This window comes from Heterodontus francisci, chromosome 3, assembly GCF_036365525.1.
Source record: "Heterodontus francisci isolate sHetFra1 chromosome 3, sHetFra1.hap1, whole genome shotgun sequence".
Taxonomy (NCBI): Eukaryota; Metazoa; Chordata; class Chondrichthyes; order Heterodontiformes; family Heterodontidae; genus Heterodontus; species Heterodontus francisci.
In genome coordinates this window covers 159,393,531-159,410,152 of record NC_090373.1, presented here as the reverse complement: position 1 = coordinate 159,410,152, position 16,622 = coordinate 159,393,531, and the positions used below count along the sequence as shown (strand labels likewise).

The 16,622-nt window shown below is 44.3% G+C and overlaps 1 protein-coding gene across 10 annotated transcripts in view; it reads right to left on the bottom strand.

The window, feature by feature from the left end:
- Positions 1-16,622, bottom strand: part of sobpa (sine oculis binding protein homolog (Drosophila) a) — a 420,356-nt gene that overhangs the window by 65,712 nt on the left and 338,022 nt on the right. For 6 of the 10 annotated variants that reach the window (XM_068027132.1, XM_068027101.1, XM_068027091.1 and 3 more), the window contains one exon: positions 6,248-6,277. The exons of the other annotated variants lie outside the window; for them this stretch is intronic. In XM_068027132.1, the coding sequence (XP_067883233.1) occupies positions 6,248-6,277 (30 nt within the window). The remainder of the gene's footprint in view (positions 1-6,247; positions 6,278-16,622) is intronic. 10 annotated transcript variants of the gene reach the window in all.

Sequence of the window (16,622 nt, the reverse complement as noted above, 5' to 3'; positions counted from 1 at the left end):
TCAATCACACCACTTGCCTCCAAAATTTCTCCTCTATTGTCCAACTAAATTCCACTTTACCTATCCAGTGACATAGACCCGATTTTAACTCTGTACAAGTGGATGAGTTGTGAATGAGTTAAAATCTTGCCCATAGCGTCTTCATCATTACTGCTAAGTGATGGTACCAGCCTTTCTGCCCACATTCCTTTTCCCACTTAAGGTAGCATGCCAACAATTTAGAATCCTTCTATGCTACTTCCTAATGTAAAGTTTGTAATTAGTTTAGACTTAGGAACATAGACCAGAATTTTACGGGGCAGCAGCGCAGTGATTTTGAGTGGCCCAGGCCCTTAATTTGCCTCGGGCAGGACTTCCACTCCTTTGAGGCAAGAAGTCCCACCTCCAAGGACTGGCAGCTCCTCAGTCCCAGCAGTGCCACCAGCAGCGTCGCCACTGCTGGGACTTCAACCAACCAGAAGTGGACTATGGACATCGGCCTCCATAAAAGTGAGTGGGGTTTCGGGCTTCACCGGGGACAATCGGCAGGGCCCTGGTGAGAGGAGTGGGGTTGTTCAGGAGGGAAGGGGGAGGTGCTCCATCGGGGGTGGCTTGTGCTGCTGGAGGGGGACCCTGTGTGGGGCACAGGGTGCCCGTTCAGGGGAGCCTTCCCTCGGGCCCGCAAGGAGGCAGCCTCCTCCGGTGAAGTTCCCAGCCGCAGCTGGTAAAATACCAGTGGTGGCGGGAGGAGGCCCTTAAGTGGCAAGTAATTGGCCACTTAAGGGCCTCAATTGGCCTGATGTGGATGGGCCGTTATTAACCTCCCCCACTGCTGGTAAAATGGCAGCGGATTAGGTAGGTGATGGGAACGGTACCTCCCGCCTCCCACCCAATTTTATGCCCCTCCCTCACTTCCAGCCCACTCCCAGAAGGGGGCGGAGGGGCGTAATATTCTGGCCATAGGATCAGGAGTAGATCATTCAGAATCTCAAGCTCGTTCTGCCATTCAATGTGATCATGGCTGATCTGTATCTTAATTCCATCTACCTGCCTTGCTTTCATATCCTTTAATACCCATGTCTAGTGAAAATCTATTGATTTCACAGTTCAGATTAAGGATTTAGTAAAACACCACTGAATTATAAGTTTGATCACTTGGACCCCCAAGCAACAATCTGGTAATTGATTAGCCTTTCTCTGCCAGTTCAAGTGCATGTTGGTGCAGCAGTCGCTTTTCCTGCACCTCCTCCTTATACAGAGCCTTTTCACATTGGCCTCAGCCCTGTATTGGCATCGCACTTCTATTCATCCTTGTGTTGATGCTGTACCTCCTTGAGTTTATCCTGCTCTTTTGCAGCCTCTAGTTAAGCCCCTTTAACTGAGCACATTTCCTTGTCCTTGATCTCTACAACTAATTCTCGCTTGCAGTCCCTATCTTTCTGAGCTGGAAGAATCATTTTTGGATGGTGGTAATTTACTTGAGCTTAACATCTTATTTGAACAGCCCTTTTGATCTGCAGGTTATAGTTTTGACTGTCAGCAATCGTCATGAATCAGCTGCTTTCCCAATACGCTTTACTTGTGCTCACTGTAAAAATTAGCTTCCATAGACAAGCTATGCTTTCATTAAATACAACCTGGCCTTGTGTGTGAAACCAATGGGATACCATGCTGCAGTGCCAACACTGAACCTTTATACCACTGGATGGAGTATAGGCTGCCTACCACTTTTACCAGATTTGTGGACGAGCTATCCCTGTTAACATTTTCTGCGTTCCTCTAAGCCATTTGATTAATTCCCATTTTAATGTGTATATGCACTGGTTGCTCAAATTGTTTCTGTAGATCGCGGAATGAGAAAAGTCAGGGTGGAGCGCATCTTTGGAGAAATGTCACAGCAAAGATTAGAGATATATGATATCAGGAAGAAAGGAGCTCTGAGCCAAGAGTTCCCATCTGTACAGGTTTGTGAAAGAATATCCATTAACAGCAAACACTGCTGTTAAAGGCAAGACACGTTTGACAAGTTATATAGAGGTTTTTGAAGATCGATTGAATAGATGAAAGGAATGCAATATATGTACTACATATAGATTTTCAGAAAATGTTCCATGAGATGTTTCACAAGAGGTTTGTTAGAACAACTGAAGCTTATGGTTTTAAGCAGCATGGATTTACAATTGACTGACAGCCTAGAAACAAAGAATTAGGGTAAATGTATGTTGCTGAGATTAGAAAACGGTTGGAATTGTTGTACCACAGAGGTCACAGCTGAACCTACTTTTTAATTCTTGGTATTTATAGAAGTTTTGAACTTGCTTACAGGGAGCACAATCTCAAAATTTGCTCACAAAAGTAGAAGGCTAGGTAGTAAGGCTGAATGTCAACTACTTCTAGAAGATATAGGCAGTTTAGTGAAATGGGCAGACAGGCAGCAGATGCAATTTAATGTAGATAAATGCGAGCTAATATATTTTGCAAGAAAATCAAGGAATGGGGTATATTCAACAGAAAGACAATGATGGTGTGTATGAACAGAGAGATTTAGATATTCAAATACATATTTCGTGAAAGTGTGAGTGCAGGCAGATGAAATCATCAAAAACAAAGGCCAATCTAATTTGGGGTTTTATAAGTAGAAACGTAGAGAACAAGAATCAAAACATAATGATTAATTTATACAAAACATTGACTCAGGCACAGTTAGATTATTGTGTTCATCTTTGGGAACCTCATTGTACTAAAACCAGAGAGAGCATACAGTGTAAATTTACCAGGAAGATGCTCGGGATGAAAATGGTAGCTATAAGCCGAGACTCAGACGGACTACTTCCATTGATTAGGGAACGCTAAGAGCAGTTTTAACACAGGATTGAAGAATTTTAAAGGGTTTTGATGAAGGAAATAAGGAAAGACCATTTCCTTTTCTTGAGGAGCCAGTGACGAGGGGTTTCAATTTAAAATGATCACGAGAAAAGTGAGAAGAGTTAGGAAAAAAATTCTTGCAGGGCTATGGGAGAAAACTTGGAAGTGAAATTATTTTTGGATTGACCTGGACAAAGAGCTGGCAAAGTCACAATCAGCCGAATGACCTCCCCTTTGCATTGTAAACTTTTATGGTTTTTATGTTTTTAATAAGAGGTATAAACTGAGCTTCTGACATAATTCTGGTTTTGCCGTTCACAAACCTCAGCAATGTTTCGTTTTTCTAACTGCTCCTTGGAATGGTGCTTTAACGTGCTAAATTTAGAACACTGTTATTATTATGAATTGAAGATTATTCCAAAGGGAAAGAAATATCTTCTTCAGAAAAATGGCAACTTGGTCTTTTCGCTCGTGATTTGTGAAATGAATACTGAACTGGTATGGCACTTGTCAGTACAAAGGCAACAGCTCTACTGCCTGGTTAAGAGTAACTTGAGATTAGTTTATGTACAGGATACAAGTCATAGGAACAGAAACAGCCACTTGAGCCTGTTCTGCCATTCAGTTAGATCATGGCTGATCTGGACCTTAATGCCAACTACCAGCTTTGGTTCTTCAACCCTTAATGGTCTTGCTTAACAAAAATCCATCAATCTCAGTACTGAAATTTTCATTTGACCTAGCCTCAACAGATTTTTGAGTGCAAAGGTGCTCCCTGACATCACCCCTGAGCAGCATTGTTCTAATTCTGAGGTTTTTCTGGACTGTCCCCACCCCGCCCCCCCCCCCCCCCCAGAGAAATTAGTTTCTCGCTATCTACCCTATCAAATCCTTTAATGAGCTTAAACACTCGAGCTAGATCACCCCTTAATATTCTATACTCAAGGGAATAACTGTACAAAATGCTGAGGGTCGCTGAGGTTTCTCTGAAGTTGGTTCTCACTGTTCTGGCGTTTCTCTCCTGTACACTGCTTGCTCTCCTTAAGTGCCTTCCGCACCAGCCTTTCTCAACTGCTCCCATTTGGTCAACCACACAGGCAGAAAATCACTTTAAATGAGGTAAGTGGAGAGATTTGCAGATGTTATGTTGGGATTAATTACTTTGCCTTAATCGCGGACATTCCTAGTTACAGCATATCCCAGGAATGCAGATTTTATGAGCATGGGCAGCCAAATGGAAGTTAAGATAGAGGGTGCACAGAACACTATGGTAGCCTCCGTTAGAGTCAAGTACTGTTAACATTTAAGCACCTAGAGGTTTTTTTGGTCTATATATATATATAGATTATACTTGAACCAAATTGAGTAAATCTCACTGCAGGTTGTTGGGTATGTTTTTAGCTGGTCCTGTGAATGATTCTCAGGTGAGGTTTTATTTGATTTGAACCAGTTTGGCCTACCACATCTCCTATTACTATACCACAGCTGCTGTTCCAACCTGTCTAATTGTGCCATGCCATTATGATTTCTTCAGCACTGTTTTTATTTAATTAATTCAAGTTGCAATTATTTGGAATTGCTGTATTAAATTACAGCATTATAGCAGCCTCTAAAATAATGGTAAATACAGTAAAGTATCAAAATTATAGGTTTTTGGCAAGATGGAGGGGGTCGGGGAATGACTGACGAACGGACAACCACAAGACCCTCCCCCATCACCACCCCCACCCCCCAAACATTGCTATTGTATCGAGGGATGCCTCCCACTGGGTGCAGACTGCGCATCAGTGCTCCGGCAATAGTAGGGAATAGCCTACATGCTTCATTTCCATTGTTGCTGTGTCTGCCATAATCTCCCCCCCACCTCCCTGCCTACCTCATAGCTGTAGGCCCTTATAATAAGAAAATAGGGGTCTTATGATGTACATATTACCCTGTTTGGCATTTTACTACAAATCCAATGTGGCACTGTGTGAATTTTACCAGAGGCTGGAACAAGAGTAACTGCCACTTCAGCTAAAGAGTCCACAATTAATTCTTCTTTTAAACTGTGTTTGTGGGGATGGAAGGAGTGACAGTGCTCTTCCAGGCTCCACAAAACCAGCCTGAGCCCCTGCTGCTCTGGGTTCCACTCCCAGATCAAACCCTCCTTCTCACGGACCTAACTTCTCCCGCCTCCATCCAAAATACCTACCTCTTTCTGGCCTCAAGATTAGGTCTCCAGTCCATCCCAAGGGGCTACCTTCTTCTGGCCCGGAGTTTAGCTGGGCCGACCCAGAGCTGGTAGGCTACCCCCCATTTTCTGCCCGAGACCCTCCAGACAAATGTTAATGATACCCATCCCTCAAAATAAATCTCCCACCGAGATCATCAGGTGGCTATTGAACATGTTCCACCGGCTGGCTGTGGCCAAGTCCACACCGGGAGGAAACGTCTACTCCCAATGTCATCACCACCTACAATGTTCTTCATTCTTGGGAAATCAAGCACCCAGGAAATATCCTGTGCCCTGTCCAGCTGATGTTTGCTTTTCACAGGGAAAGTGATGAATAAATTGCCTCTTGCAAAGACTTAATATGTCTGTGGATAGCTGACTCGAAAAAAAGTGTTATACTTCACTGGGGGTCACTGGGAAGGCTCCAGCAGCATAAACCTTTAATGCATCAGGAACTGGCAATGCACCTCTGGGACCTGGGTTGAAATCCAACTCAGACCAACTGGATTCCAGTCTACTCAGTCTGCTGGCTGGAAGTGTCCAATGTGAGAGCTCAATCCAGTTCCCAGTGTGCATGGGCTTACAGCACAAAACTATCCCTCATTCAGTATTAATTAGTCACCTCACTCAGTAAGATAACAGGCTGTTGTGGGAAGTAGAAAAAAATACCATGTTGGTATAGCACAGGGTAGGCTTCTGAGGTTTGGGCTGAGACAGAATAGTGTCTGTACTATATCTAACCTGGCAAGGTTTAATGTTGATACTTGGAGTCTGCAATAGGAAGAATTCCATTTCTCACCTCACTGAACACAAAATGTAACTCACACCTGCAGCATGAGGCATCCCTATGGTATAATATTTGCAGGTCAGCCTACAGCAGATGGCAAAACTGCGTGGCAGTCTCAACTGTGAAGCACAGGTAGCCTCCAACCTTCCCTCTAAGCTGCACAGCCGTGCAGCAATCAGGACTATGCCTCACATGAGCAGCGGTCCCTTTAAGGAGCGCATATGTGCAGCCATGTGGCAATCTTAAAGGGATCGCGCAGTGTAACAAACAAGCTGCACACAGGGAAAGGAATTAAAGGAAATGTCGTTGGCCTCCAGTGTTTGTTCTTTCCCTGGGAACCCGTCTTTCATATTTAAATCATGTAGCACTATGAAGATTCCATAAGAAATCGTCAGCCTCACCTGTGGATGATATGTAAACTGCAGCAGCAACTAAGAATAAGGAAGGAAAGTAGTGTCAGAAATTGATGCAGGAAATAAAAAAAATTGTCCAACCCAACAAAGAAAATCTATGGAATTAATCAAAAAATGTCTATAAACGATTACATTTATTAAAAATAAAATTTGTGCAACAATTATGTTCCTTTAAGAAACCTATTTGAGAAGCTCACGTGCACATTTTATTGCGGTGCGACAGCTGCTAAGCTATAAAACGCCAAATAAACCTGCAATCTGGCAAGGGATTCCTTTACACATTTACATAACTTTCAAGGCTCACAGTGCAGCCTGCCTCCTCCACCCCTTCCCAGCCTCAAAACTCTTCACCACTAAATATGGCACAGCTTTGCCCTGAGCACTAAAGTCTCACTGAACCATGTATTCTGACTGCAGGCAGAGCTCTGCACTGGGAACGAGACATTGGAAAGTGTATGTTTAAAACATGGAAGGATAGGCTAATATGGTTAGATGAGGTAAGGTGTAAGGATACTCATGAGTAGCATAAACATCGGCAGAGGCCTGTTGGGCCGAATACCCTGTTTCTGTGTGTAAATTTGGCATAAAAATAAAACACCCTGAAAAAAACAATCACACACTGCAAATAACTAATGAATTACAATTATACCTGGCACAGAGAATTTCCTGGTCAGACATAAACAATTCTTGGTACAACTACAGCAATATCGTGACTGTTGTTATGCTTCTGTAAAGTGCAGCAATTGAAAATACAAGAGCTCAACCTGAAAGTTCTAAAAATGGACTTTTCTTTTAAAAAGTGGACAATGTGCTTCAAAATGGCCACCAAAGGTCAAAAGACCTGGCCTTGTATATTCAAACTGTCTGCTGTCTGGCAAGGACAGAAGGATACATTCCAAAGCTAAAAGGTGTCAATTACACCCATCTTGAACCCATCAAGAGATATTTTTGAATTGAATGGGTTCTTCTGAAACAAAGAAGTTGTTGTCACCACATACTGGGCCATCATCCGTCACCACACGGAGGAAGATCTGTGTCTCCCAACAGAAGGGAGATGTGATAGTCTTCTAGTTTAAAAGGATGCTCTCTGGGGAGACAGAGAGAGACGCCCAGGACAAAGCATCACCAAAGCCTGTCCAGCTGAGAGCTGGGAGAAAATCCAGCAAGCTAAAAGGAAGGCACGCTGTTGTGAATTCTACACTTCAACTTGTGCAACAGAGAACTGGAAGTGATCCCTTGTCTTCAAACTAAAATTTCAACCAACAGAGAAGTTTACGCACACCCCAGGCCTGCAACTAAAGAGAAATTGGCCAAGAAAATTCAACAGGTTTACCGTGAACCCTGAAACCCTACCTCACTTCAAACCACTTACGCATTTTCCTCTCTATCTGTTTATTCTTGTATGTGTGAGTAAATTTGTGAGTGGGTGCAGTTGCGACAACTTGGGATAAGGCATATTGCTCAATAAATAATTAATCTTCTGTTTTAATCCTACAAGAAAACCTGTTGCTGTCTATTTGACAAATAAAACACAAAGGGGTTAAACCCTAATAACAAAAACACTTGCTGCGGTCAGGTGGGAGTTGAACACTGGGAATCACCCACGCCCCTCACCATGTGGCCGTAACACTTTGGTCACACAAGGACACTTGGAGTGACATTCGGTCTCTGCACAGTCTCTACAGCACAAAGACTGACACAAAACAGAATATTGCTTTTGCAGGGAATTACACCAGAATTTAATATAGGAACATGTTAAAAATACGAATTCTCAGGGTCAGTGTGACAATTATAAACTGCTGAAGCTTTGCTCTTGGGTTTATTTCAAAAACCCAATAATGGATTGCAGCCAAGGATTCTGTATTCAGGAAGATCAGAGAACAAGGCTGGAGTTAACAGGTTAGAGATGATGTCAAGTATTAATGTTCTGACCGGCATCAGAAAGGTCATCAGCCTGAAGTGTTAACTGTTTCTTGCTCCACAGATGCTGCCTGACCTGCTGAGCTTTTCCAGCATTTTCTGTTATTTCAGATTTCCAGCAGCCGCAGCAGCATTTTGCTTTTGATAAGCATCTTAGCTGTTTCAAAAAAATTTTCATGCAATTTAGTTTAATTTTGACATGGTTTATGAAAACATTGCTTGGCTACATTCTATAACTCTTCTTTTTTTTTCTTTTTTTTTCTCTTTTTTCTTTTCTTTTTTGGGCCTCCTTATCTCGAGAGACAATGGATACGCGCCTGGAGGTGGTCAGTGGTTTGTGAAGCAGCGCCTGGAGTGGCTATAAAGGCCAATTCTGGAGTGACAGGCTCTTCCACAGGTGCTGCAGAGAAATTTGTTTGTTGGGGCTGTTGCACAGTTGGCTCTCCCCTTGCGCCTCTGTCTTTTTTCCTGCCAACTACTAAGTCTCTTCGACTCGCCACAATTTAGCCCTGTCTTTATGGCTGCCCGCCAGCTCTGGCGAATGCTGGCAACTGACTCCCACGACTTGTGATCAATGTCACACGATTTCATGTCGCGTTTGCAGACGTCTTTATAACGGAGACATGGACGGCCGGTGGGTCTGATACCAGTGGCGAGCTCGCTGTACAATGTGTCTTTGGGGATCCTGCCATCTTCCATGCGGCTCACATGGCCAAGCCATCTCAAGCGCCGCTGACTCAGTAGTGTGTATAAGCTGGGGGTGTTGGCCGCTTCAAGGACTTCTGTGTTGGAGATATAGTCCTGCCACCTGATGCCAAGTATTCTCCGAAGGCAGCGAAGATGGAATGAATTGAGACGTCGCTCTTGGCTGGCATACGTTGTCCAGGCCTCGCTGCCGTAGAGCAAGGTACTGAGGACACAGGCCTGATACACTCGGACTTTTGTGTTCCGTGTCAGTGCGCCATTTTCCCACACTCTCTTGGCCAGTCTGAACATAGCAGTGGAAGCCTTACCCATGCGCTTGTTGATTTCTGCATCTAGAGACAGGTTACTGGTGATAGTTGAGCCTAGGTAGGTGAACTCTTGAACCACTTCCAGAGCGTGGTCGCCAATATTGATGGATGGAGCATTTCTGACATCCTGCCCCATGATGTTCGTTTTCTTGAGGCTGATGGTTAGGCCAAATTCATTGCAGGCAGACGCAAACCTGTCGATGAGACTCTGCAGGCATTCTTCAGTGTGAGATGTTAAAGCAGCATCGTCAGCAAAGAGGAGTTCTCTGATGAGGACTTTCCGTACTTTGGACTTCGCTCTTAGACGGGCAAGGTTGAACAACCTGCCCCCTGATCTTGTGTGGAGGAAAATTCCTTCTTCAGAGGATTTGAACGCATGTGAAAGCAGCAGGGAGAAGAAAATCCCAAAAAGTGTGGGTGCGAGAACACAGCCCTGTTTCACACCACTCAGGATAGGAAAGGGCTCTGATGAGGAGCCACCATGTTGAATTGTGCCTTTCATATTGTCATGGAATGAGGTGATGATACTTAGTAGCTTTGGTGGACATCCGATCTTTTCTAGTAGTCTGAAGAGACCACGTCTGCTGACGAGGTCAAAGGCTTTGGTGAGATCAATGAAAGCAATGTAGAGGGGCATCTGTTGTTCACGGCATTTCTCCTGTATCTGACGAAGGGAGAACAGCATGTCAATAGTCGATCTCTCTGCACGAAAGCCACACTGTGCCTCAGGGTAGACGCGCTCGGCCAGCTTCTGGAGCCTGTTCAGAGCGACTCGAGCAAAGACTTTCCCCACTATGCTGAGCAGGGAGATTCCACGGTAGTTGTTGCAGTCACCGCGGTCACCTTTGTTTTTATAGAGGGTGATGATGTTGGCATCGCGCATGTCCTGGGGTACTGCTCCCTCGTCCCAGCACAGGCATAGCAGTTCATGTAGTGCTGAGAGTATAGCAGGCTTGGCACTCTTGATTATTTCAGGGGTAATGCTGTCCTTCCCAGGGGCTTTTCCGCTGGCTAGGGAATCAATGGCATCACTGAGTTCCGATTTGGTTGGCTGTATGTCCAGCTCATCCATGACTGGTAGAGGCTGGGCTGCATTGAGGGCAGTCTCAGTGACAGCATTCTCCCTGGAGTACAGTTCTAGGTAGTGCTCAACCCAGCGGTCCATCTGTTTGCGTTGGTCAGTGATTATGTCCCCCGATTTAGATTTGAGGGGGGTGATCTTCTTGATGGTTGGCCCAAGAGCTCTCTTCATGCCATCATACATTCCTCTGATGTTTCCGGTGTCTGAGGCCAGCTGAATATGACTGCATAGGTGTTGCCAGTAGTCGTTTGCGCAACGCCTAGCTGTTCTTTGTGCAGTACTTCTGGCTGCTTTAAGTGCTGCGGATGTTAAATCGCTGGGGGCTTTCTTGTAGTTCAAAAGTGCAATGCGCTTAGCGGCTATGACAGGTTCCAGCTCTTCATTATGAGATTGAAACCAGTCTGCATTTCTCTTCGCACTTTTGCCGTAGGTGGTCAAAGCTGACTCATAGATGGCGTCTCTGATGTGGGCCCACTTGGTCTCAGCATCCCCTGTGGGAGTGTTTTGAAGGGCTGTTACAAGTGAATTTAGAAATTTTTGTAACAGCTGTGGGTGAGAAATTCTGCTCGTGTTGATGCGCGGGTGGCCCTTCTGCTTGGAATGATCCAACTGCTTTGGTCTGAGTCTAACCTTGCTGCACACCAGGGAGTGGTCGGTGTCGCAGTCCGCACTGTGGAAGCTGCGTGTGATTTGAACACTGTTTAAGGCGGCTCGCCTTGTGACAATGAGGTCTAGCTGGTGCCAACGACGTGATCTTGGGTGCCTCCATGAAACCTGGTGACAGGGTTTAGTGTGAAAGAACGAGTTGGTGATGCAGAGGTTATGATAGGTACACAACTCAAGCAGTCTCTGCCCGTTCTCATTCATCCTTCCAACGCCATAGCGCCCAAGGCAGGAGGGCCATGAGTCATGGTCGGCCCCAACCCTGGCATTAAAGTCCCCCAGCAGGAATAGGTGTTCGGTGTTGGGGATGCTGCTAATGATGTTATGGAGTTGTTCATAGAACTGGTCTTTAGCTTCAGGTGCGGAGCAGAGTGTTGGAGCATAGATGCTGAGTAGGTGTACTGGACCAGAGGTGGTGAGCAGTCGGATGGACAGTATGCGTTCCGAGCCATTTGAGGGAGGCTCTATCATGCTGAGCAAGGAGTTTCTGATGGCGAAGCCCACTCCATGCTGTCTTGGTTCTTCAGGATCCCTGCCCTGCCAGAAGAAGGTGTAGTCTTGCTCTGCTAGAGAGCCACTCGCGGGGAGGCGAGTCTCCTGAAGTGCTGCAATGTCCACATTGAATCTACTGAGCTCGTTGTTAATGATGGCGGTCTTCCGAGAATCGTTGATTTGTGTAAGGTCTTCCGACAGGCCAGGACACATAGTTCTGACGTTCCAGCTTGCAAAGCGAAGGGCTGGTACCTTCTTTCCTTTTTTCATGTTGTTTGGTGCGGTGTATCAGTCCACCTTTCGGGCAATGACCCTGAGCTCCAAGCACCCATTGAAGCAGGCAGACTGTGGCGGGACAGAACCTTATTGACCGGGGGCTGCCCGGTTTGAGGCGGGCGGTAGCTGTCCAGTGAGGTGCAATGACCTCTCCCACCGACAAAGGCAACCCATGGCGCCCAGTTTCTACGCCAATTTATCTGGACTTATAACCCGTAACTGCTGCCTTCCGTGTTGTTTTAGTCGCTGTGAGGCAACTATGGAGTGACCTCTCCATGGCGCATGCCTGGGCAAATTTATGGGGGTTGAGAGTTGCCCAGTCGTCAAAACCCCCCTCTCGGCCTTTCTGGTGGGGTCCAAAGGAGTGCAGGACACGACGTTTGGCACCAGTATGGCTGCAGGAACTGCCGGAAACATGCCAAAGGTGACACATGACCGCCTACGGGGTTCCGCTCCGGATTTTCTGTTAGGGTTTACTCATGTTTGTTATAATCCAGAAAGCCAGGTGGTGAAGGGTAGAATTGGAGCCAATCTGTATAAAATTGTGCAAGTACTTATCTACAGAGATACACACTACAAACATGTTCCTCGTAACCTAACCACTACAGTTTGTCTGTTCCTATTTATAGGAGCACAAGTGAATCCCCAGTTAATGCCCACCACCTACATATAATTAAATACAATTAATATACAATTAACAATGGTGATATGGTGCCACCTGGAGAAATCCAGAGCAGCCCCAAATGCACTACCAAACTAACTTGAGGCTTCATTTGTGCCCAGAAGTAAATACAAATAGATCAATACACATGGTGGACTATAGGGTATTTTGTCAATATTGTATTTGACAACATTACTCTGCTGCGAAATGGTTACCTTAGACAGTTCTCTGTGGAGTTAATTTGGTTGGAATTGTTTTCAATGTGACCATTTCATGCAACATCTATGTCACTATGAGTATTAATGTGACATGAAAATCCTGATAGAACTAGTTCACAAACTGTCTTGGCTACTTAGGGAATGTAAGCACTGCACTCGAACCACTCTGGAATAGACTCCCAAAGTGTGGGTGTACAGTAAGCTTTCTAATTTCACATCGCCTGTGTAATCCATGCATCCGCTTCTCCTTCACTTGGAGAATGAGGAGCATATAAAAGAAAACAGCTCCAAACAGACAGGTTTTCTTGATCACCTGGGCACAGCATATTGATGGCATTGGCAGGGAAGATTGCACGTTCATAACACAGTCAGTCCAATTTTCACCTATTCCAAGTAATGGGGGTGGGAAAGGGGGAATCTGGTTTAAATCTGTTAACTGGCATAAATTTCTCAATCCAGAGAGATCATCGACAATTCTTTGCAAATTGTGCAAAATAATGGATTTTGCATGTTACTGAATTAATGCTTTAGACTTGATGAAACAGTAAGAATTGTGCTTCATGACTATTGCAATAAGTTTGTATTTTCTGAAAAACTATGTCCAGAAACTTAAAAGTCAGTTTTAACTACCTGCACCTGAGGAGAATGGGTCATGGGGTGGGGGGGTGGCTAAAATATCAGTGATATGGTTCTCACCTTGTTGTACTTGTGACCTGCATCATTTTAACAGGCACCCTTGGGTCAGCATCAGAGGCCCTCACTCCAGGCAGGTGAGGGCCTCAGTGAAATGAACAATTTGGAATCTGATGATGTTATTTCGAACCCGATGTGATTTTAACACTCAATCGATCGCTTAGCACCTGTTGTTGACCTCACCAGGGAAAGCTCCACCGCACAGAAGCAGGTGCAGAAGATAAATTTCATTTCTTGCACTTTCCCAGTGGGCCAGGAATAAAAGGAATGTGGTCCACCAGGCCCCACAAGGAAACTTTAGGCTTTGGACTTCCCCGTGCCCTCCCTCCCTACACCAATCGTGATCAGGTCTGCCCACCCTCCCCTCTCCCCCGCCAATCCACCAGCTGGTCTCCATGTCATTCCCGCCGGGTTTGTGCAGAAGTCAGGCCTGGACAATGGTAATAAGGCCCCAGAGTTGAAATGGCCCAGGTCTTTCATTGGTGAGTTGGGGGGTCAGCCTGCCAACTCACCCAGCTGATCCCACATAGACCATCACCCCAATTTAAAATTGGGGCTTTAGCTTCCAATTTGTGTTTGACATGATTAGTTCCCATCAGACTGGAAGTTGGCAGATGTTACACCACTTTTCAAGAAAGAAGGTAGACAGAAAACAGGGAACTACAGGCCAGTTAGCCGAACATCAGTCGTTGGGAAGATGCTAGAAACTATTACTAAAGAAGTCTTAACATTGCACTTGGAAAAGCATAGTATGATTAGAACAGGTCAGCATGGTTTTACTAAAGGGAAATCCTGTTTGACAAATTTATTAGAATTTTTTGAGGATGTAACTAGTAGGGTAGATAAAGGGGAACCTGTATATGTAGTATACCTGGATTTCCAAAAGACATTTGATAAGGTGCCACATAAAAGATTAATAGGCAAGATGTGTTGGGGGTAATATATTTGTATGGATAGAGGACTGGTTAACAGACAGGAAGCAGAGAGTGGGCATAAATGCGGCATTTTCAAGTTGGCAGGCAGTGAATATTGGAGTGCCGCAAGGATCAGTGCTGGGGCTTCAGCTATTTACACTCTATATTAAGAACATAAGAACAGAGGAGCAGGAGTAGGCCATTCAGCCCTTCGAGCCTGCTCCACTATTCAATATGATCATGGCTGATCATCCACTTCGATGCCTTTTTCCCACATTAATAGGAACATAGGAAATGACTTGGATGAAGAGACAGTGAGTAATGTAGCTAAGTTTTCTGATGATACAAAGCTCGGTGGAAAGGTAAGCTGTGGGGAGGATGTAGAGAGGCTGCAAAGAGATATAGACAGGTTAAGTGAGTGGGCAACAAGATGGCAAACGGAGTATAATGTAGGGATGTGTGAAGTTGTTCACTTTGGTTGTAAAAATAGAAAAGCAGATTTTTAAAAGGTGTGAAATTGGTAAGTGTTGATGTTCAGAGTGACTTGGGGGTACTTGTACAAGGAACGTACAAAGTTTACATGCAGATGCAGCGGGCTATTAGGAAGGCAAATGGCATGTTGACCCTTATTGCAAGGGGATTGGTGTACAGGAATAAAGAAGTCTTACTAAAATTGTACATGGCTTTGGTGAGACCGCACCTGGAATACTGTGTGCAGTTTTGGTCTCCACATTTAAGAAAGGATATACTTGCACTGGAGGCGATGCAGCAAAGATTTACTAAATTGGTCTGTGGGATAAAGGGGGTTGTCCTATGATGAGAGGCTGAGTAAATTGAGCTTATATTCTCTGGAGTTTAGAAGAATGAGAGGTGATCTAATTGAGACATTCAAGATTCTGAAAGGGCTTGATAGGATAGAAGCTGAGAGATTGTTTCCACTGGTCAGGGAATCTAGAACATGGTGACAGAGTCTCAGGATAAGGGGCCGATCATTCAGGACTGAGATGAGGAGAAATTACTTCATTCAAAGGATTGTGAATCTTTGGAATTCTCTATCCCAGAGGATTGTTGATGCTCCATCGTTGACCACATTTAAGATTTTTGATCTGGGAATCAAAGGATATGGGGAGCGGGCAGGAAAGTAGAATTGAAGCCCAAGATCAGCCATGATCATATTGAAAGGCGGAGCAGGCTCGATGGGCCATATGGTTTACTTCTGCTCATATTTTGTATGTGTTCTTGTAAGTACATGCACAGAAAAGGGTTTTCACTTAATTGTTAACTAAAGCCTAGATATTCTTCTGTGTCATAATAACATATAAACCCTTAGAAAATCCAAAAGGAATTTTCTTTGTCTATAATTTTGACAGAGGCATTAGCCATTTTAAAATAAACAGGTTGAATGTGTTTTGAATCTGAATTCAGCTGTACAAATCATTGTTAGATCATATTGAGATTCAACGTTCACAAGCAGTTGGTTATTGGTATTGTAAATCATAGACTCATAAAATAGTGTAGCACAGAAGGAGGCTATTTGGCCCATCAAGCCTGGGTCAGCTCCTTCAAAGAGCAACAGAATTAGTCCCACTCACCCTCTCTTTCTCCATATCCTTGTAATTTTCTGCTCTTTAAGTATTTTTACAATTTACCCTTTGAAGGCTACTCTTGAATCTATAGCTGTCACATTATCACGCAGTGCTTTCTAAATCCTAGCCACTTTGTGTACTCACTGAGAATGATGCTTTAAATTGTTTTTTTGGAGATAAAAACAATTAAACATTGTGCCTGAAGTTGGTGGGCTGCATGAACCATGGAATTGGTGGTGATGGGGGGGGGGGGGGGGGGGGAGGGGGGAGACAGTTCACGCACAGAAAAATGGAGAAAATGGGGATAAAATTAATTCAAAGGCATGTGTATACTTGCATTTTATCACATCAGTGATTGATTGGGTACAAGGTGAATGAAGTGTGGAACAATCATTATTATGAGCCAATATATATAGACCTTCTTATTCACTATTTGATCAAAAGCAGTCATACTCGCAATGGGCCCAAATACTCCAAAAGCTAAAACACATAATTTTATCAAGAAACTCAATAGCTTATTTTTTTAAAGATTTTTTGATGTGTAATATCTGAGAGCAGCATCAACAAGTTAAGACCTACAAGTCATTCTGCAGTACATTCCATTCAGTATCCTGAATTCTGAATGCTTTCTAAACACAATGTAAAACAACAGTGCTCATTTCCTTGTTCTTTCACTTAGGTTGAATTTATATTCTTTTAATTTGGACACTAAGGTGTAATTTTAACCGAACCTATTCCCAGTGGGAAACTGACAGGATCATTTCAACCGCATGGTTTTACACCCTGCCCAATTATACTTTTCATTGACTTCAGCTTCCCCCCGCATGGATTAGGTTACAATTATCC